The sequence below is a fragment of the Lutjanus erythropterus genome, chromosome 1 (genome assembly GCF_056507025.1).
Source record: "Lutjanus erythropterus isolate fLutEry1 chromosome 1, fLutEry1.hap2, whole genome shotgun sequence".
Classification (NCBI taxonomy): Eukaryota; Metazoa; Chordata; class Actinopteri; order Lutjaniformes; family Lutjanidae; genus Lutjanus; species Lutjanus erythropterus.
The window spans coordinates 2793874-2817467 of record NC_139317.1 but is presented as its reverse complement, the minus strand read 5'-3'; the positions used below and the strand labels follow the sequence as shown (position 1 = coordinate 2817467).

At 39.4% G+C, this 23594-nt stretch overlaps 1 protein-coding gene across 11 annotated transcripts in view; it reads left to right on the top strand.

Moving 5' to 3' along the window:
* Positions 1-23594, top strand: part of ppfia1 (PTPRF interacting protein alpha 1) — a 55646-nt gene that overhangs the window by 9963 nt on the left and 22089 nt on the right. For all 11 annotated transcript variants that reach the window (XM_084717971.1, XM_084717715.1, XM_084718060.1 and 8 more), the window contains exons 3-11: positions 10793-10894; positions 11731-11895; positions 12652-12726; positions 15201-15302; positions 16937-17170; positions 17324-17470; positions 18649-18783; positions 22442-22525; positions 23387-23518. In XM_084717971.1, the coding sequence (XP_084574097.1) occupies positions 10793-10894; positions 11731-11895; positions 12652-12726; positions 15201-15302; positions 16937-17170; positions 17324-17470; positions 18649-18783; positions 22442-22525; positions 23387-23518 (1176 nt within the window). The remainder of the gene's footprint in view (positions 1-10792; positions 10895-11730; positions 11896-12651; positions 12727-15200; positions 15303-16936; positions 17171-17323; positions 17471-18648; positions 18784-22441; positions 22526-23386; positions 23519-23594) is intronic.

Genomic DNA, 23594 nt, shown 5'->3' with positions numbered 1-23594 from the left:
TATATAGCACTTCTTACAGCAGAGCCGTTTCCAAGATGCATTGCAAATACACAAAAACAGACTATGTGAAAAATAGTAAACTGCAAACTCAACTTGACACTTAAATTAAAAAATAATTTATGATATAAATGAACTTCATGCAGTAGTCTAGCCTTTACAATCATGTTTCTCCACATCAAACATTTTATCTGTGGTTTAGATTTTTGCTTGTCCCGACTGAGTATTTTTTTTCCTACTTTGTGTTTGACAAAGTAAATGTTGATTCTTAAATCATACCTGCCTGTAGGTAAACTCTACAATAATCAGGATCAGTGTGTGTGATGGAGTAGTGGCATTAGAATCCACCAGAGATGCCAGAACCTTTCCTAACTTGTTTGCGACACCATATCCTTGTAGAAAGCCCTTCAGACCCCTTAGAGAGTGCAGCATTAAACGTTTGTGATGAATGTTAAGCTGTCTTTACTGAAACCTCTTACATAAATCAGTAATAGCAGTAGTTTGATCATATCGGGAATAAAAATTCAGCTTGACTCGGACAGAAATCGTATTCATGGACAAAGTAATGTATTGTATTCATGTTACATTTAGGCACATTCACTGACTCTTCTTCTTCTTCATTGGCAGATGACCAAATGAAAGGCACTGTTACCTTAAATCAAATTACGTATTTCTTTGGGTTTAAACGTGGTTTGAAATGTTTGAGATCATGTACACACATAGCTCAACAAAATATGTACTATACATTTAGTCATTTTTTAAATTTTTATGCTAAAATGTTACATATTATATGTTTTAAAGCATATGTAAGATGAGATGGTTGTGGTAATGGTACTTTTCAAGTATTTAAATAAAACAAAATTGGAGAAATCATAAACGAAGGGGAATATAAAGTCAAGAACAAGACATTACAAAGTTGGAACAGGAATCAGCCTGACTGCATAGAGATACATTCCTAGTAACCCTGAGAGAAGCTGAGAAATGAAATTGGTGCCATCTTGAGCTGTTTCATTGGAAAAAGTGTAGGTCTTCAGTCCTGAGTAGGTAGGTAAAGGGGAGGTGCAATTTTTTCTCTTGTTCCCTCCCTCCTGGTGAGAGTACCCTTTGACTGGAATGCACAAACATTCCAGGGCAGCTTGCTCACACGTCAACAGCTTTTTCAAACTCCAGCGGTGCCCTGCTGAATGGAACTTATTTGTTCTTTTTTGTTTTCTTTACTGATGGATATGTTTTGTGTGCAGGCCTAATTGGTCTGCCACTCCTACAACCAGTGTAATCTTGAGGATAGCTCACTGACTCTAGTTTTAATGTGTGCACAGACGGGATTTCTTAAGTAATCCAATTTTAGGGCCCACATGTTGTGGTGAAGTCGATTTCTGTGCTTCTGTGTCAGCCAAGGCTTGTAACAGTTTTGCTTGAAGTGGCACTCACTGGATGTGTGTTTGTGTCTGCTGGCAGTGAATTTCCAGCTGTTTTCTACAACTGCTGTGACGATTGTAAAGACAGTAAAAAGAAGGAGCTGGTAGTAATTAGCAGTGTGCTTGGTGTTGCTTCATTCATATGGTTTCCACTCACATGCTTGTGACACTGCAGGACCTCCTCTCATAACTCCACGCCTTGTAGATAAAGAAAAGGGTCAACCAAAACCATGTTTGGATAGCATCATCTGGCACACCAGAGCGTCCCGTTATTTGTCAGTTAAGTTGTGTGAGTGAATTGAGGTAACCGTCTGAGCATAAAACAGGTGTCATCAACCATTTGTCATAGACATTTTTATGTTGATAACTTTCTGACATAATATTGATGGTATTCACAATGTGATGTCACAAGGATGGTGTTGTCTTGGAGTATGATTATACAGGCATATCCTTATCTGAAAGCAGTTGTTTGCAATGTTTATCCAACATCTGAATTAAATGGAAAATGAAATTCAGACAAATGAGACAGAACAGGTTACTTTCTAGATATTTGTTTAGATATTTTGGCTTTTGTTTAAGATAATAGGACATTTTGTGTTGGTGTATAGTTTAAATGGGATGGGTCCAATTCTTTATTGATTTGTAATCAATTTTAGTTGAGCTTGCTGTAGCCTGAGAGCCAGCTGTAGCAGCAGTCTGTTACCATTTAAAAATGGGTGAAATGAGAGAATATTTCGCACTTGAGCATAGTGTCATATCATGGCATTCATGGAATTCCAGCCAATGTTGAGAGAAAAGATGTTTCAGCATATCGCTGGTGTTTTACACCCTTACCTGAAATTAACATCTTACAGACATTACAATGAGCAGCGTTGGCATCTTTCTTTAAACCGTTTCTTCCTCTTTGCCTTGAATCATTTTCCAACAGCATAGCTGTCATTGTTTTGCAAAGTGCAATGTTCAGAAAAACTGCCGGCAATGATAAAAGCAAATATGATTCCAATGGAATTTTCTGAATTTCTGAATTTTCCAGACAGTTCTAGCTGTTTTTATTTGTCTTTTCCCACTTAGTCATTATATCCACATTACTGACCATTATTTATCAAAATCTCATGGTGTTAATATTTTGTACAAGCACCAATAGTCATCTTCAATACTGCTGTAAGACCAACAGAGGTATTTGGTCAGAGACATTTATTTTTGTCCATATCGCCCAGTCCTATTCTTGATTCCTGTCCCAACAGTACAGCAACTTACTGTGGACCTGAAACTGTAAATTAGGGATTTCATGTGCTACAGACTGCTGTTCAAATAGGTTCATGTTTAGTTCTAAAGCAGTCTTACTGGATGCTCAGGCCCTGAACAGCACTGTAATAAAAACTGACAAGGGTCTGTTACTTCAGGTACTCGTGAGATGATGAAATACAATCCAGATGGCTGGTTTGAGTAATGTATCCCCCTGGCTGTCTGTCACTCTGAGGACCCTGTGGCTGCTGTTCTCAGTCAATGACTGTCAGTTCTCTGGTCTTGTCCCTTGGTGGTGGAATGAACTCCTGACTGAATTCGAAACAGAATCACTGCCCAGTACAAAGTCTACCTTTTTAGCCTCCACTAACATCCATTGCCAGCCAAGTAACACCTGATTTCTCAATAATGTAAAAAAAGACTCTCCTGTAGTGAAAAGGTTTTCTCCTGTTTCTTTTGGTGGGGTGCACATCTAGGACATCTAGCTCTTGTTCTTCTGGAGTTTGAAGTTAAATTGGACAAAAGTATCTGAGAAATGAATGTTATGTGATACAAAGATCCTTGAGTTTCAGGGCTTATCAGATACTGCAACACTGTGGTTTATAAGACTGCAAGACACAATTTTACAACTTTGGAAAGGTATTATCACTGTATCAACTATTTTATCCTCTCCACAATCTCCAGAATCCAGAGGCACACAATAAAATGACATTCACACTTTCAGCTCATCTGTCAGAATTGTATGCTTGCATGTGGGCTATTTGACTGACCAGCACAGTTTTTGTCTGCAGATCTAGTTCAGTTTAACTGAAAGTCAAGACAGGAAGAACTTCATTCTTTGAGCCTTAGACATTAACTTCGCTTAATGAACAAAATCTCTTTTTTCCGTCTGCCTTAGACTGTTGTGCAAGATGAGAAACTCCTCTTGCTGTAAGAAGCAAAAGAGGAAGAAAATAGAGGCCATTGGGGCCGTGGTTTGATAGACATTTGGTGTCGTAGGCAAAAAAGTGACTTGTTTGTGTGGCAAAAGTCAAAATGCAGTCTTGCTGGTGTGTATTTTAAAAACAAAATCAAAAGTCAAATTTGTCACTTGTTTGTGATATTTTGTTCATGATTTTGAAGGGGCCAATTGATCTCACTGACCAAATTCTGTACTCCGGTCAGTGGCACAATGGCATGAATTGAGAGTGCACAGTGGTAAGACAGGGACAAAGACTGGCTTGTTCCACACAGTGACATGAAAGTGACAGAGTGCAAGTGTTGCCTTTTGCCAAATGTGAGCTGAATTAGAAACTTAAAAGGGAACAGACACAGGACAGGGAAGTGAAGGCCATGCTCCTCTGTTCACTTCGGCCCAAAAGCCAACTGCTTTCTGCTGTCGACTTCCTGCAGCTTTAACAACTTTCCTTAAATCTGCATAGGATTTTTTTGTGAAGCAGTTCACAGCAAGAAGGTGTGATGTTGTATGTGTGATGAACTGAACATAGTGACCACCTTCCTAATCTCAGCAAAGTATATTGTAGGTTTCTTGTATACTGTCACTTGTTTAGGACATTTGAGGACATTGTTTTGGGCTTTGGGAAACACCGACATGCCAACATGCTTTGGACCAAACAACTAATAGATTAATTGAGAATTTGATCAACAGATTCCTAGATGATGAAAATACTTTGTTGTTGCAGCTGTTGAAGTTGATACATTGCACCATTTTAATTCAAATAATTACCGTCTTAGTAGAACTTCACTCACGCTCCATTTCAGTGTATCAACAGACCAGTATATACTTGACAGACTTGTCCCAAATTAAATAATGAGCTTTACACCATTGTATCAATTGATGCATCGCCTGCAGCTCAAGATGAAGACCTGTCTGTCTATCTATCAAGATGTGAGGTTACTTTTTCTTCTAGCACATACAAAAAGATACTGGCAGGACCATGAAGGTTAAGTAACCCTAACCCTGTTCAGAATTGATAACAGTCAGATGGCTTGATTATTATTATTATTATTTTGTACCAATCTGTAGCTTCCTAGTAGTGTTTCTTATGTATTGAAATCTGTAAAAACCAAATTGCTATTTTCCCAAGCTTTATGTATGGCCTGGCTCAGGTTAAACCCTTTATAAAACATGAACAAACATACAAAGAATGAATACAGAGAATTCACCGTCCTTGGAAAAAATTGCATACTTGACACTGCTGGGAAGTAGCAGGGTCCCACTGGGGGTAAATAAATTATGTGGCATTGGATTTGGGCACAGACGTGTGCTTGCTGATTACCAGCCTTTTAAGCAGTATTTTGAGGCTAATATTGGTATCGGTGTTGGAACAAACATACTTCACAACAAAAGCCTTACAAAAAATGGCATCACTTGATACCTGGTCAAGATACAGTGGGTGAAAACATTGAATCACAGAAACAATTTTTTTAAAGACTAATTTTTCTTCATTTCAGCCTAAATCTGAATAAATTTAAAGAAGAAATTTACTTTCTACATTTTTTTTGTTTGGAGATTATGCCAAGAACCACAAATGTTTCCCAATGTCAAAAGTGAGAATCATTGGCCATGCAAATGTTACCCAACTGAAAAACCTCCATCTCCTGTCTGGAGGTATAGGGTTGTCACTGTGGCCTGTCATTATGTAATCTGTCTGTGCAACCGTGACAAGCTGTGTAAGAGAATGGCTAGCTTATGACACTCTTCTTTTGTTACACTGAATAGTAATTAGGCAAACTACTGGAGTAGTGAATGAGACATATGCACAAAGGTGGGTTAGAAGGAACTCAGATGACCTCTAATGTTGTTTCACTTCATTTTCAGTTTTATAATTTTGACAGTAGGAGTGTTATGAGAAAAAGAGGAACAAAAGATGTGCAAACAGGACGTCCAGGACATTGATGCATGCACATGCATAGAAATGGAGCATATAGGACAACATGTTTGGATGCACATTTTTCTGTTAAAAAATACATCTTACGAATGGGACACAGTGATGTAGTCTTTCAGGTAAAGAGAGGAAGAGATGCTGCAAACTAGCATTTGGTTTCCTCCTTTAGATTGACTTTTTCTCTCTGCCTGTCTCTCTCTCTCTCTGTATGTTTGGGCAGCAGGCTAAGCAGCTCTGAATAGGAGCCATTGTGGTGTCTAATTAGTTTTTGACGGTGAGTCCTCCTCTAGGAGAACAGATGCCCTCTGCACAGTGTCAGATTTCAGCACACGCTGTAAGCTTTTAAGAACGGCTAAAGTCATTATGTAGGAGGTAGGCCTATTGGTTCCGATCTTGGTTCCAAGTACAGCACACTGAGTCTGACGATGGTCTGGTGTGGGGAAGAAAAAGAGCTTATTCTCAAGCCTATTCATCAGCTGCCATGCTCTGATAGGTGCCAAATTGTGAGAATCCATAAAGTGTGCAGGTGTTTTCAAGCAAGACAAGTCTAAAATGAAAATCTTGAGTGAACAAGTGTTGTGATGGTTCCAAAATTTATTAAGTAGTTAAGGACAGCTGCAGTTTTGTGGTATAGCAGCACCAGCAGCAGCCTGCAGGGATGGTATACATGACATGGATTTTAACATGCCCACAGAATGACATTTAGCTTCATTTAGTTTGCTGTCATTGGAGTTTGTTTTACATTCTTGTCCTTACTATTGACATAACAGAGAGGAGGGTCACTATTTCCTGATCTCCCTCCATTTTGCAGTGTTGTCAGAGCTGCAGTGAAGTCTGTTTCTCTCTTGCAGTGTTAAAAACTGATCTGAACTGTAAGGCACTGTCAAAATGTCAGAAAATATGAATTATTGTTTGCCCATGTTGCTTTCTCGTCGCACACATCAGAATTCAAGAGCACAAACACTGAAACTGTAGTTTTGCTCCTTTAAATAGTAAGGGATGCAACAATATCAAAAACTAAACAGTACAATGATACAGCAATAAGTACTCAAAACAATATTTATTAGCATATTTAAAAAACAAAGAAAAATGGCAAACTGAAAAAATGTCCTTTATTAAACAAAAAATCTGATGTCTGCAACATTTTTCTTCACATAAATTGCTTCTGTGTTCCTTCTTTAATAAGAAACTCATTCCCAATCAGGCAGATTTCTTAATTATATTATAATACAGAAATCAGTCTCTGTCTCAGTGCCTCAAAGATTCTGGGATATTTTTCTCATGAGGCTGAATGCAGTACAGTTGTTCCTGAAAAGCCATTGTGCGCTCCTCTGTGTTTTGGTACACTGTTCCTTTAATAGGTTGGCACACATATCGTGTACCCCCCTTAATCTCCTCCCCTGTTCTGAGGCTTACAGAGCAGCTCAGTGCACTTCTACCCAGCATGTCGCTCATCCACACTTGCTGAGCCATACACCAGTTTACCCTGCAGCAGGGAGAAATGGGATCAGCTTGAATGCCTGCGGCTGCAGTCGCATGTCTACCAGCTTATGATTCTACTGTAGTCAATCTGCATATTTAGAATTTATGTACATAGTTGGAGATTAAACTGTTGAATGGACTGAACAAATGAACATTCAGATTTGAAGCTTCACATCAGCACTCTTCTCAACTCTTTTAAAATGTTCAAAATAAAAACTTAAAATTTGGGGACCTATGAGGATAATAAGATAAGGGCAGTGTTTATTTCCTGGCTGTTGTATTGAATTGCTTGAATTGCTCTGTACTTGTCTACATGTTATGATGTCCATTATAGTTGGATGATGTCAACCAAGTTGGCATATGACGATGTCCATAGTGAAACATCGCCGATGGATGATGACATTGTTGTTTTTTTGGAGGAAGGGTGGGGGTTGACTGCTCCAGCTCCGCCGACTTGCTCACCACTGCCACTTCCCAGTGTCTCACTGAGCCAAGAAATCTCTCCAGTGAAGGGAGCAGGCAGATCAACTCTCCCATCCCTGCTGGGCGAGCGTCCAACATCCCCGTGCTGGGCTTAAAAGGGCCTTCTTGTCTGCACCACATGTCCATAACTTAGTTGTGTTAAGCTTGAAACAAAGTTAACTGGCTGGGTAAGCAAAACTATGAAAACAATATCAGTATGACTGAAAGAAAAGAGAAACACCATTGCCAAACTGGGCAGATTTAATAAGAAAATAATAAAGGGGACATGCAGATGTAACGTTAATGCAGTGACTAGCACCTGCTTCTTTTTTCCCCTCTCCCACAAGTCAAAAACAGAACAAAACACATGCCTTATGGCAACTCTGATTGGGATACATTACCTCAAACATAGAAGGCACAGTGTAATGGTGGTAAAGGACACAGTGGTTGATGACTGTCACCGATCCACAATGGACAATGGCATCATCCATCCACCCTAATTACACCTTATTTATGGATTATGTGTTTATTATCCCATATATGGATGTGCCAGCTTCATTTTCCATATTCTAAAAAGAAGACTATCTAATTAGGGGTGTAAAAATATCAAAAACTCAGGGTGCGATATTAATCACAATGTTAAAAAACATGATAAATGTGGAAAAACGCAGCAATTTTTGTTCATATAACATTTGTTGTTTTTTAATAAAAGTGCTTCTGTTTTTATTCTTCAATGTAAAATACAAAATAAGATAAAAGTTGCATCCATGACTAAAGCATGTGCAAAAAGTTGCCATGAATTGTCTTTGACAGTAAATGTTTGAATTACATGTGTTCATTTGCAAAACAAAGACAATACAGTCAGTAGCAGTCCTCTTATGAAATAAAATAAAATAATTAACCATGTAATATCACAGTAGATATTACCACAGTCTGGTACGGTATTGAGACATTGTATTTATTGCAATTTTGCAATATTCACCATGTAGTTAGATTCTTTTGTCTAATGTTGTAGTATTTTGTTGTGCATGTGCCCAGCTTGTGAAGTGGGTGGGCACATGCATGATATTTATTGAGTGCGAGTATCTTAGGTTGGTTTCAATGGTCCAGTCTGAGTCGGATATCAATATAAATCTTTTTTTGTGTTTTAACCATGTACCACTCTGAGGGAGGTCCAGGGTTTTTCTTTTTCTGCTTCCATTTGGTTTTACTCAGTATGAGTTTTGTGTAAATGATGAGTTAAGGAATGTTAGGGGAAAAGAAGAAGATCATAAATGGTGGATAGAGGCATGGAGAAATCTTAAGGTTGCTGTACAACTCAACCTCAGCGGCTGCTCTGGAATGTAGGAAGAAGCCACTCTGTAATTACCCCTGGGCCTGCCTCTTCTGATGTCTCATTGGCTAGCTGAAGTAGAGGCCATGATCGTAGCCAATAGCAAACTCCCACTTACTCCTTTAGAATCTGTGCCAGTCGCTGGAAAAGCTCAGAGGCTGGAGTGAAGGGAAGAGAGAATAGTTGTGGTAGTGACTGAAAAGAACGATCAGTTCCAGTATACCCCCCACCCCCAGCCCTCACCCAGCCCCTGCGCACACACACACACACACACACACACACACACACACACACACACACACACACACGGAAACGTAGCAAGAAGGCCTCACCACTCAGGGTGCCTGTGCTAGTTTTTGCAGGGCAAAAAATCAGGATGGCACATTCTTCAGGTTCAGCCATGCATGTAATCCATAAAAGCAAGTGTGTGTGTGAGTTAGTGCACAACCTGAGCTGTGAGTAATGTGACATTTATTAGAACATGTTTGTTTTAAGAGTGGAGAAAAAGTATATTGTCATATTTCTTCACAGACTTAGAGGTGATTGATGGAAGTCTCTGACATTTCGTTATGTTTCTTTTCTCTTCTTTCTTTTTAAAATCAAACCTATTTTTTCCTACACTCTGGTACATTGAACGTGTTGTCCTAATGACCAAGTCTGTGTGAAGTCAGTGTGGTTTATTAACTCCAGAGAATATCTGATCAGATAGGACTGCTGATTGAAAAGTGCAAAGGCATTAAGGCACTATCAGACAGCAAGTAGTTGTCATCTCGCCTCCATTTTTGTCTAGGGCTGACTTTAATACTCCAAAGGTTTGAACCGTATAACATTTCTTGGTAATTGACATCCTAATTATGATTTGAATTGTGTTGTTTTTTTGTTTCTTTTGTTTTGTGTTTCTTTTTAAAGATAGGAAGAAGGTGTGTTGACTGCACCAAAAAAGAGGCAAAAACTGATACAAAGCTAGAAATGAAGCTCCTCTATGGTGTTTAATTGGTCTGGAAACCCATGCACATAAAAACCAAGCACATGCATGTGATATGAATACACAGAAAGGTTTCTGTGTCCAGAAAAGCATTCTCGTGAGTGTTTCTGCTCTGCATGCATAAATGCAGTCCCACGGGGCTCTGATGAGTGCGAGCTTAACCCTCCCTGTTCACTCAACATTCACTCACTGATCAAGTTTGAGACTTTGGAAGTGGGGATGAAATAGAGAGTGGCTGATGTCTCCTCTCCTGTCTTCATCTCTCACTGGGCGCATAACGACAATAATAACAAAGGAATTAATAACTGAAGTTTGAGGACAGTATGATAGCTTGTGTCGTTGAAACATTGAGTATTTGCAGGTAATTCTTACTGAGGCATTAAAGCCCCAAAATAGTGTTTCGGATAGCGCCAATTTTTTTCTGATGTTAACATGACCATAGCCTTGTATACAGGGAGGAAAGCTAAACTTTACTGGTATGGTAAAAAATATATGGTATGCATACTTTTGTCAACCTTTGTCTGGGCAAATAAACAATGTTATTTAAAACTTATATTAACCATATTTATCATGTGCTGAAATGCCCTATTTTAAACCTCACCTGCTCTATTTAGGGATGAGATTGGAGCTGGTGGATAGCAGCAACATGTTGTATATGGTACAGGTTGTTATGAGGATTGAAGTTGGTGGCTGCAGTGGCGGTGTTGTGCTGTGCTGCTGGACATTTTAAAAAACAGAACATCTTATGCTGTTAGACTGCAGACACAGTAGTAACCTTGGCTGTCTGACAGCATTCCTTTTAGAAACCGTTAGATTGCTGTAGTGGATTTAGAATTTATTCCCACACGATCAAAGTCTGAAACTTGAAAAAAGCAAGTTTCCTGCCTACACATTACCAACAGTTTTTGTTCTCAAGCACAACGCCTGAAGAAAAAACTGAGCAGCGGTTACATGTTACTGTATTTGCACATTTCTATTCTAGGAGTTTGCTGCACTAACAAAGGAGGTGAACGTGTGCCGGGAGCAGCTTCTGGAGAAGGAGGAGGAGATTGCAGAGCTGAAGGCTGAGAGAAACAACACACGGGTTCGTATAATGTGCTGACACACACAGACTTTCTGTTGTCTATCAATCTTCTATGACAAACTGTCTCTCAAAGTGCAACAAACAAGTATGATACATTTAAAGAGGACACAACCTCAACTATCCACCATTAATGAGGAAAGTTTAGTTGCATCTCCTCTGGGAATCATTCCTGCGTGTTTGTGTTTTGGCTATAGATGGTTGCCATAACACTGGCTGACAAATCAGTTTATATCTTATAATCTAAACCATTGTCACAAGTCATGGGCGTTGCTAATTGCTGAATCATCAAAATATTTCAACCTCTGACAATAAATTTCATTACAGACAGCTGTTTGTGCTGAGAAAGAGCAGGACCATACCTCAGCCAGTGTGTTACTGGTCTGTACTATCTCTGAATGTGACCTGTTTACTCTTGCACAATCTTTGCATCATACAGTTACTTTTACAACAGTAATGGTCAGTGAAAAGCGTCTGTCGTGGAAGATCATTCATTTGAAAATATTCTCCAAAGATGGAGTCAAAAATGTGGTTTCAGCAAAGAAGTAGACAAAGAAAAAGGTGGAGAAAACATAAATTACAATGGGAAATGTTTATTTGAATGGCTATCAGTCTACCTGAACACATAATACAGACATATTCCTGCAAAAACAAAAGTTCTACAACAATGCAACAGCACTAAAGTAATCACAGTTTCACTGAAGCCATACAGTGGCTTTTGAAAACAACAACTGTATAGTGATTTTATTGTGGTAGGATAGGTTTCTATGCAGCAAGGTTGATCCTGTATGATTTTGCATGGGTTTCTAACGTGTTTACACTGTCTTTTGTGTGTCCAGCTCCTGTTGGAGCATTTGGAGTGCCTGGTGTCTCGCCATGAGCGAAGTCTGAGGATGACAGTGGTGAAGAGACAGGCTCAGTCTCCAGCAGGAGTGTCAAGTGAAGTGGAAGTCCTCAAAGCCCTTAAGTCACTTTTTGAACACCACAAAGCCCTCGATGAGAAGGTACGTTGACAGGAGTGAATGAAGTAGGTGAGCGTGTGTCATACTCAGCAGCACAGAAACCTCAAAAATAGGGGAGGATTTTGAGACCATAGTGGTCTATGGGTCTTCCTCCAGGAAAAATGAGTTTCATAGACTTTGTTTTCTGTATCCTGATGACTTTAAAAGAATAAAAATAACAAAATAATTAGTACACGTTGTTTTGCACACAGATGCCTGCAGGTGACATACATGCAACTGTCACTTGTTAGATGAACACAATAAGACCACAGCATTGAGCCTCACCTAGTCCAGCTTTCAAATGTTATTACAATACCACAAATAATGGGTAATTTACAAACATTTCTTTGTAGTGCTCTCCATTTCTCTCCGTCTCTCACTCACTGAGGAGGGCAAAGCATGAGTGAGCAGCTCTCTTCTGATGAGGCTTTTAGTGTCGTAGTAGTTCTTATTCAAAGCATACAGTGCCAGAAACAGGTTTTGATAACGGGAAAGGGGAAAAAATGTCATAAATTTGTAGAAATATGGGAGAATTGTGATGCCGGGAGGAAATGGGGAAAGGGCAATGAAAAATTGGAGTCTTGGAAAAATTGGAATCAAGAAGAAAATCAAGAAGGTTGGCAAGTTTGGTGGATGCATGTGTACGTGATAATATGTGCATTACAGGTATTTGACATTTGCAAGGTGAAGAAATGGGTGAGGCATGAAGATTTGTGAAGTTGAACAGGTTTTCTTATATTTGTTTCACATCTTTTATAGGTGAGGGAGCGACTTCGCGTTGCCTTGGAACGATGCAGCGCATTGGAGGAACAGCTCACCATCTCGCACAAAGAAGTAAGCAAACATTACTTGAAATGAAAATGACTGAATATAGAAATTGACTTTACTGCATCCTCCAACTCAATGCCAAAATAGTTGTAGGTCAGAATATCTTTAGCTGAAAGTAATGAATTCAAACCGTGGACCAGGTTTACATTTGTTTTATTTGTAGCTTTTTCATGCTTAGCACGTGTGCACCTGGTGACTGATACATTTAGGCTTAAATTTAACACCAAACTGAACATTGCCAATACAACTGCAGAAACAGATGGTTCCCGCTGTTGTTGGTCACCTCTGTTGTCATAATTTGTTGAGCTACAGAAGTACTCTTATTGGAGCAGTGTTTATGCTTTATTGAGAAGCTCTCCACACTACGACCTAGTTATATCTCTCCTGCAAGTCTGTTTAATGGAGTTATTGGTAGATTTTTAGATTTGAAACAGCGAGTCAGATATTCCAAATGCACTCATGTAAGAATTTTAGATATTTAAGGTTGTTGATCTTCACAGAAATCTAAATAAGGTATATTAGGTATTACACCGTGTCAGTGAAATGCAGTGACTGTAACTGATTGTATGCATGATGGAGGAATGAATGTGTTTTTCTGTGCCAACACAAACTGACTGGAGAGACGGTCTGACATGCAGTTTTGACAATCAGATAAACAGTCAGCTGGTGCTCTGCTGTTATCTCATACTAGATGCTGACAGAAAAATTGACGGCCTTTTAAAAACAGGAGTGATCAACAGATCAGCTTGCTCCTGGTGGAATTCCTTTCATTGCAGCCATTTTGGGGGCTTTACCAAATAGTTCAAATCTTTGTTTACACTGTTGACCTTTGAATAGACACGCCAAAAAAAGAGTTACAATTCATTCTGTTCCTGCTGTTTCTGCACCCTTTCAGCAGATTATGGCACACTGATATTAATAGTATTATTCTCTTTGTAGAATAGATTCTGCTGGTTTTTGTGAAGGATTGTTGCCAACTTGTGCAATCTGAAAATTTCCAGTAACTCCGGTGTTGTTAAGTCCAAAAGTCATAATTTATTGAAAAAAGGTCACCACATGCTTTAATCTTACAAACTATTCAGCTTCAATCCAAATTTGTTGGTGCCTAGTCTTTCAAAAACAATATTTTCACTGCAGTTAAAAAAAAGGGTTGCTGCACACAAAGGTTAGACTGCTAACCTTTGTGTGCAGCAACCCTTTTGTGCCATAAATTACAGTTATGTTGATGAGACTGATAAGATACATTTATTAAACAAAGTTTATTCACTTAAAAAAAGACTCCTTTTATCATTTTTGCACTTTATTCAAATTAAAGATTTTCTTTGAGGCTTTTTTTATTGTACATTTTGTTAGGGTGATAACCAGGGACCAAAATTACCACCAGCCAAATGCTGGCAAAACATGAAAATATATAAATATAAAATAAAATAAGTAGCTGGTTGATTTTCTTCACTGACCAGACACAAAAACACAATGATAATCTGATGAAAATAAAACAAAGAAACAAAGACTGTCCAGCTTGGTGAAAGGCTTGCAAAGACCACCTGATTTTCAATTTTCAATTTTTTTTTTTTGCATTACCAGCTCTAAATTTTTGACCCAGTGCAGCTTCACAATGGTAATCTAATGAGTTTTTGGTAATATTTTGAACATTCATTAGGTATTTGGCCTGTTGACAAAAAAAAATCTTGTGGACCCTGGTGATGATGTCATAAAATATAATGACAGACATTCAGAGCTTCATTTGAAAACCTCAAGAGAAGCTTTGAATGTTTAAAAAAAAAAGAAAAAAAGTAGACATTCGGTACAGCCCGTGTCATTTTACGGTCAGTATTCACACTGACTCTAAGAGAAAGAGATCTCTGACTCTTGTGTACACGCATGTGCACATGTATGCAAAGGAGAAACGGAGAGTCTTCAGTCCACTGTGAACTGATTTGAATGGGATTAAGATTGACAAAAGGCCCAGAGGATCTTGGGGAAGTGTCCTACTTTTCCTCTCTGCTTCATGCTATGGTCATCTTTTGTTCCTGAGAATCAGCCCGGGACCACACACACACACACACACCAACACACATCAAATCAACCACTTCCCACTCTCTGCTTTTATTAGTAACCTTACTTCCTAAGGCAAGGCAGCTTTTTGCTGTTTTGTTTTCCTGCTGTTTGACCATGTGGCACAGAGTATATTATACACTGCAGCTTATTCATCTGAGTTTGCAACCAGAATAGTTGTGGTTTGAACTGAAGGCTCTGGGCACTCTGAGCTGCTAGCTACACTTCTTTGTGTCTCTGTCCCATGCACACTTACATACACATACAGACTACTTGCTTTAGTGAAATGACAAAAATAACATCACAAATGATAAAAGGAAGCAAAGTATTTTAGTGCCCTTTGGTAAGTGGTTAACCAGATAATTGTTTTATCACCAGCAAATGACTGACTGGACAAGGTGTTAACAGACTGGTGTTTTCTCTAGTTGGCTTACCTCAGGGAGCAGAACAGCCAGAAGAGAGGCCTGGCAGATGGAACGAGCGAGGTCAACCACAACTCTGAAAACACACCAAGCACTAATGGCAAGGTGAGGTTACTCAACAGCACATGTGAAATTACATGTGTGTGAAAGCCAAGTGGGAGACGAGGCCACAGTTGCTTGTGTGTGACAAGTGTCTAACATCTGTTCGGTTAATGAATAAAATCTGACCTAATTGAATTCTTTTATTCCATTCTAATTTGTATTTTCTGTATATGTGTTCTTTGTAAAGTAACTCAAGTTTGTTTTTATTGTGCAACCCTGTGTTGTATTATGATGATAAATTACCTTCATACCTAATGTGAACATTCTTGCGGTTTAGGAGTGAGGTGTCTCTTGCAAGTTGTAATAGTGTCAGAGTAGTCTGCTTAACATATTTTGTCAAACCTTGACAGTGGATATTTTTCAAGACCTTAAATCTGATTAAATACAAGTACAAATTGTTTAAACATAATAATTATTAGTCCTGAACTCTACAGGTTAATAATGCATACATTTGTGTATCAGTGACCTTTGTGTTTTCATTTCTTTCTTCCTTACATTTATTTAGAAAAAAAATGAAGAATTTTTGTCCTGGCATGCAGTGATTAGCTGTGTTATCTACATACATGCACTGACAAGATGAAAATAGTGGAAGAGGTGGGCGGGCTGGAAACAGTCCAGGTCACTGCTGACAGCTTGGTCTGCAGTCTGTTTCAGCTTAAAATAATAAAACTCTGACATCAGTTAATCAGTTAATCTGAGCAGGTATACAGTCAGTGTGTGGGAAGATTCAGATTCATTGTATGAGTCTCTCGTTATGTGCATAATAAGCTTCATCCAAATGTTAATTGCAGGTATATAGTAATTTATCTAGCTTTTTTTTTTCGTATTTCAGACACAGAAGTTTTGTTATAATGTTATGGATATGCCTGGATTGAGTTTAACCTTGAGTGCACTCAAACAACATAAAATCAATAATGAGAGTGGCTTGCACAGATAAACATCACAACTTCAGATTAACTTTTATTGTCCCATGTGAGGAAATTCATTTGGACCATTGCTCAAGACACAATAAAATCCTCTGTAAAAAAAATTTCATACACAACAAAACCACAACATAATCATACTAGAATACATTTGATCTCATAAAATTATAATCAAATAAAAAAAGTCAAGTCATGAAATCGTTAAATATAAAAGTACAAACGTGGAAGTCACCATCAGAGAGACCTGCATATTATATAGGCTGATTGGCTGAGAAACAAAGTTGTTGGGAATATAATCATATTGATCAGACTAATTTATGTATTTAGATAAAATTTAGTGACATGGCATCAGGAGAGTTGGCTGCCAGAGGTGATTTGTTGCCTATAAGTCGGTGTTTGAGGAGCTGTCTGTATTAGGTTGAGGTTTTTCCACATATTTTATACACACTGAAGAAACTTCTTTAAAAGCTTAGTTTGCTGTGAATGTCTTCAGTTTTATTGGCTACTGCTGTCATGGTTGGTTATTTTGTGTGCTTTATCATATGACTTTGGTGTATGAAAGGTTTAATTCAGACCCAAACTAATTTGTAATGTTACAGTCTAAGTCAAAAACAAGCACTTTTGGTCATTTAGACTCAGGACTTGTGTTTAAAAAGTGTAGAATTACCAGTTAAAGGTCAATCAGTTTAAACATTTGTGTTACTTCACCCACAGCGGTCATCAGATGGTTCACTCAGTCAGGAGGAGGAGTCAGTGCCGGCGTTTGGGAAGGTCGGGGAGCTCCAGGAGGTGGTGGAACGTCAGACAGCGGATCTGGGCCAGATGAAGGAGCGCATGGCTGCTATGGTTTCACGTATCAGTGAGCTGGAGGAAGACCTGGACACGGCCCGAAAAGACCTCATCAAGTCTGAGGACATGAACACGCGGCTACAGAGAGACCTGAGAGAGGTAGGGATGATGGAGTCTGCAGAACAATGTTCACAGCATCACTTTCATATCTCTTCAAGTGAAATTCTGTCATCGTTGCTTTTTGCTTGAACTATTATCCAGTGTCCTGTTTGCTCTGCCGAGGCCACTAATGAAAATGTTATGTATGTAAAGTCAATGGCTCAGAAGGAAGACATGGAGGAGAGGATCACCACCCTGGAGAAGCGCTACCTGGCAGCTCAGCGGGAGGCTACCTCCGTCCACGACCTCAACGACAAGCTGGAGAACGAAGTGGCCAACAAGGAGTCCCTCTTCAGACAAGTAGGTCCCATCATGCTCTTTGACTAAAAGTTTCAAAAATCTCTGAGTGTGATCACTGGTTAGGAGTAACTAGACCTGGTACGATACACATATCTTATGATTTGATAGTTCGATACTATAATTTATTGCAGTTTTTTGGGGCTTTTTAAACTCTAGAACATGGGGAAAAGTTGAATCATACGCTTTTAGAGACTGCATAAAATGTGTCCTACTTTCAAAAACAGTCAGTTCTGTCAGTCAGTTTTGTTTCAGCAGCATCATCAATCCTTAAGAAAGTCTTTTTTCTTTCTCCTGTCCCTAGGAGTTACTGAAGTCTGTGTCGATTTGTCCGTGATTTTTACTTGACATGAAGTTTACTTGAATGATGTAGTCAAGTTTTAACCTGTAAATGGGAAAAAGACTGCACTTATATAATACTTTTGTAGTCTATCTACTACTCAAAGCATTTTTGAGTAGCAACGACCTGTCACATTAGCTGATTGGCTCACACAAACACACACATTCACACAGTGATGGAACAACCATCAGGGGTAATTTGGGGTTCAACACGTGGACTGGATGAGCCAGGGATTGAACCGCCTATCCTCTGATTAGTGGACAACCTGCTCTACCCTCTGAGACACAGACATTCTGCATCATTTAATATCCTGTATTTCATCACAATCCTGACATCTACACACAACCACATGTTATGATCTGACTTAGAGTTTATAAGTTGTGTTGATTTTGGTGCTTTAATCTCAGAGTTGTCCGCCAGCAGGAATCGCCTGCAGTTCTCCTTGGCAGTTTTCAGACCCCTGCTAATGAATTCCTTCTGTATTCACACACTGACCAGCACTGCAGGCATTGAATGGGAAGCCTCAAAGACACTGGCTTGTTTCTTTACATGTACTCGCCGAGATGGAGACATCTCTCTCCTCTTTTCTTATGGGTTTTGTCTGTCTTTGTGTCATTATGAATGCTCTCTTCCTCACTTCCTGCCCACCCCACCCTCAGCCCCATCCTTTCTCCTCGTCTTTCTTTGTCTCCCTCTCTCCCATTCCCTGACCTACAGTCTTATTTCTTGCCACTCTCTTCACCTTGTGGTACTGAAAGCAAACCTTGAGGCTCGCATGTAGCACAGATGAGTCTTCAACCCGCTTGCTAATGACTGTTTGCTTTTGGATTGTTTGTTGTAGACCGAGGACAGAAACCGGCAACTCCAAGAGAAGCTGGAGCTGGCTGAGCAGAAGCTGCAGCAGACCATCCGCAAGGCAGAGACTCTGCCTGAGGTGGAGGCAGAGCTAGCCCAGAGGGTAGCTGCCCTCACAAAGGTACCAGCACCTGTCCACTGGCCCATCTACCTCCCAACCCACCTTAAAATCAGAAAATCAGAGGCCTTAGAAAGACCCAACCCTTTGATCGAATCTTCCACTAGTGTTTTTGTTGTCTGAAAAAGAGTTGATATGAATTAACTTATAATTGCATTGCTTTTAATTATGATCCTGAGGTTACCCACCAGGGCTGTTAGATTAGCTCCTTTACATCGAAACAACCAGGAGCTCCCCGCGGAAGCTGCTGAGGAAGCCATTGTTTATGTTACTCCAAATATCCACGGGGACCTATTTTTAGAGATTTGGCTCATGTTTTTGTCCATTTATAGCTTGAGTCTTTGTCTTGGACAACACATGCTGCTGCTGAACCTACACAGGCAATTTCGCACCTTATTAGTATTGGAACTGGCTCACACTGCATCTCTGAAATTTAAGTTAGATGAGGATAAGTGTGAATGCTGAGTCTTATATAGTTTATCAGAAAGCAGATGCCTCTTTTCACATCTTCTGAATAATGCAGTCTCTGTCTCTTCTGCAGTTTCTCCCTCCTTGCTTTTCTTGTTACTTTTGTTTGTTAATTTGATTTTGTTGGTTTTGAATTCAGTTTGTTTTAGAATGACATATACAAAAACTACTGGTGTTATGCAGTGTTAGGGAAAATAGTAGAATGACACAATAAAAATTATTTTTATTTTGACCACACCAAGTCTGCTCTGCCAATGTTACATCAGTGTTAAAAGAAAGTTGTGACATGCAAATTGAGTTTCTGAAGGTATTTACACAATTCACATAATATACATTCCATACTGTTAAATACATTCCCTTAGTTCTGAACTATCAGTGTTTTAATAAAATGTTTTTGTTGTACAAATTTCTTTTTTCTCCCATTCTGCAACACTTCAGTTACATCTAAGATATTTCATCCATGCATTGCTACTTACTGTGACCGTTTAAGCCCAAATGCACTGAAAGTGATGAAGTTGAAGTTCCTCATTTGATGAGCATCAACTGGTGCTCCTGTGGTGCAGTGTAGACATCAGACATGTAATGCTAGCACTACAGAACAGCAGGACTTGGGGAAAAAGTCACTATTTAGGCAAAATGTCCCTATATTGCAGATACCCTCATTTATTTACTATAGGTTGATATTAATTTGAGTACCTTTATATCAAATGCCAACACCACAGAACCAGCAGTTGTTGCTGTTGTCAGACAGTAGACCCTTCACACAATACCAGAACGAACTGGAAGAAGTAGAGTGAGGAGACATTGTCAAGTTAGTCAATCTATTGCAGGTGGCTATGTCCTCTTGGATGGATAAAAAATGCTTTTAACAAAATCTTGAATGGGTCACCAAATATACTTTGGTGGCTAGTATTATATCTGGGTAGCCCACCCAAGTCGACGTGTGAGAGGGACTGCATTCTAGGACAATTACTTACAACTTTTAGTGTTCTATTGCTTTAATAGAACAGTTATCTGTAGAGTTATCAGACATATTTTAAATAAAATATGGACAAGAACTCCCTTAAAACAGGCTCAATATGGACATATCTCATCAATTTGTTTTATTATCTTTTTGGTGAAAAAAAAAAAACCTCCCTGTTTGTTCTTTTAAACTCCCTCCGAACAGCTTGTTGGGAGCCTCAAATGCTTTGATGCCACAAAATCAAACCAAGGTCAGAGTAGAGGTGTCAAGGCAATTTGACGTGCCTCGTAACACTTTTGGCGTGTCTTTCGCCATTTAAAAGACCAGTGTGTAGGATTTAGTGGCATGTAGTGATGAGATTGTAGATTGCAATCAACTAAATACAGCTTGCCTCACCCCTCCAAGTGAGCAGGAGAAACTACAGTGACCGCGAAGCTCATGAAAGACCCTGTCAAACCAGTGTTTGGTTTGAAGTTTCTTCACTACTGTAGAAACATGGCGGTTCAACATGGCAGCCTCTGTGCACAGTTATTATTTTCAGGTGATTATGTCCTAATGAAAACATACCTATGATTATTACATGCCATTTTCTATGAATATATCTCACTAAATCTTACGCATTTGACCTTTAAAACAACAGGTGTACTTGAAAACGTGTGCCAGGCACTTTCAGTGCATTTGGGCCTTTTGCCTAGAGCTTACAGCACATAGTTGTTATATAGCAGATGGACAGATGTGGAAAGAAATCCCTTGGTATTTCTTTAATATTGCCTCCATGCGGTTCCAAGAACACTGACATAAATCATCCAATCTCCTCTTCACCCTCCCATACTTGGAGGAGCTTGTAGCACAATTATTCCATCATCAGACAGCCTCTAAGTAGATAATCTGTCAAATACAACATCCCTCATTGTCTTATTCCTCCTCTAACGCACTGTGTCATCTGTTTGTCTGTATGTTCTGTCTTCAAGTCTAGAAATCGAAGTGACAGCGGCCATTGCTGAATCTACAGCATGTTTAATTGTGCTAAAGCTCACATTAAACGTATACCCTGTTTTCTCCTCTTTCTCATTTTTCTGTCTGTCATGCTCTGTTTTTGTGTGCTCTTCATGCTGCCTGTACCACCTCCTTGTCAAACCCCTAGTGTGTTCTGTGTGGCTCTAAAGGCGCTAAGACTCAGAAAGGCGCTAAGACTCAGAAGAAGGTAGATCAGCTTCACTCACAGAGTTAAACTTGTCCTCCTGGATCTTGGAAAACTCTTAGTTGTGTTCTGTTACTGAACCTAACCAGGCCAATAGAAACTAATGACAGTATTTAGTGAGAAGTGTTTCCAGAACCCCTAAAAATTTAATGTTTTTTCTAATCAAAAATATTCTCATAATCTCTGATATCCGTTGTAGTTTATCCTTTACACGGCCTGTGCCTGGTTAAGTGCAGTATCAGACTACATTTCACAATACTGGGAGAACTTATTGAGCCTGAAACCCGGCCTTGACATGGCTGTCCCTGTGTGTCTGTGTATTTGTGCTTTATGTGTTAGTGAGCTGTGTTGATCTAAAGGTCATGCTGGTACCTCTCCTTTTTCTCTCAAGCACAGAAAACTTTACTGTTTGGTGTGTAACACAAACAGGAAGTGCCAGCTGATTTGCTTAAAGGGAGACCCTGCCCATTAGAGCTACTGAGAACTGGAACAGGCTGTGCCACAGAAAAAAGTTTACCAGCCTATTGGTTCTTGACTTGATAATTAAGAGTCAGTAGACTGATAATATCTCCTGTTACGTACTGATTACATTTTTCAACATGCCTAATTGCTGATGAAATGTTGAATAACTGTTATTTCACAAGCCAGTCATCATTAGATGACTCTATGGTAGATGTGCATTATGAGAAGTATTGGCTGCTATATCTGTTATAGTATTTCTGTGGGTCATGCTGCTTTGCTGTCCTGTCCTAATGCAGCTGGTGCATGGTTTTCAACCTCTAGTTGTAAGATGGCACATGTAGATGCTTGCTTCCCAGGCTGTTCCTTTTGGTGACCTCATCCTTTTGAAGGACCCCAAACCTCAAACAGGGGCCGAACTTAGGCGTTTTCTCATTGAGGTCCTTCTCTAGGATGGATTACGAATCACTCTAGAGGGAAATCAAAGCCTAGCTTAGAAATGCTCTCATTAGCTCTGAGAGGATTGAACATAATAAGACATTTGGAAATCTCTTGTCCCCCATATTTAGGCCGAGGAGCGCCACGGCAATGTGGAGGAGAGACTGAGGCAGATGGAGGCCCAGCTGGAAGAGAAGAACCAGGAACTGCTCAGGGTGAGAAAGTTGGAAGATGGGAAATCTGCTGTCACTTCACCAGGCCTACCCTGTGCAGTTTTAAGGGCTGTCTACATCACAAACGATAACAGAAAGTATAAATACATTGTGGTAAAAATCGTTCCTGCTCAAGTAGATAGTCCACAATAACTATAACGATGGCGGTGACGAACAGTATAGTTTGGATCCCTTTCAGAGCAATTTGATGAAAAAAACACATGGTGTGTTTCACATGATGAAACACTGGCAGTAAATCAAAATCCACCCAATTTACAGATTATTATCTTCAACTTGCTAAATGCTTATGTAACATAATATTAAACAGCAAATTACACATTAAAAAGTCATTTTACCTGAAACATACTGCCAAATGGTCTTTGGCACTGATGAGGTCACTGAAGTCTTGATTGATTGTATTAATTGACTAACAAGGAAGTCTAAGTAAAATTTGTCTTTAAAGGACGACAAGTCTCGTAACAAAGTGTTGGATTCTCCTGACTCCTGTCTTTGAATATTTTTGTGAACCCATATCCTCATGGTTTTCTTCCTAATTCTTTGCTCAACATACAGCAGTAACTAGGGCTGGAACAGAACAATACCGTGGTCACGTGATGTCTGCCGCAGGGTTCAACTCATTACTGTCATCACCACAAACTTTATATCGACATCAATGTAAAGTTCCCTAAACTGTCAACACAGTTGGAACATGCACTGTGTGCTGTTTACAGACGTTGTCGGTCATCAAGTGTGGATGCTCACATCATTAATGTTGTTAGAGATATTGTTCTTGGCGTGGGCACGACTTTACTGTTACGGAGACATGCACCTTTTAAAAATGTTGTTTTTTGTCTCTTTGAATAGGCACGGCAGCGAGAGAAGATGAATGAGGAGCACAACAAGCGTCTGTCTGAGACAGTGGACAAGCTCCTGTCGGAGTCCAACGAAAGACTCCAGCTTCACCTCAAAGAGAGGATGTCTGCTCTGGAGGATAAGGTGAATAACACATAAATGTGTCAGTGGTGCACAGTCGGAAAATCTGTAGAACTGTAACGGAGACAGACTAACTGAG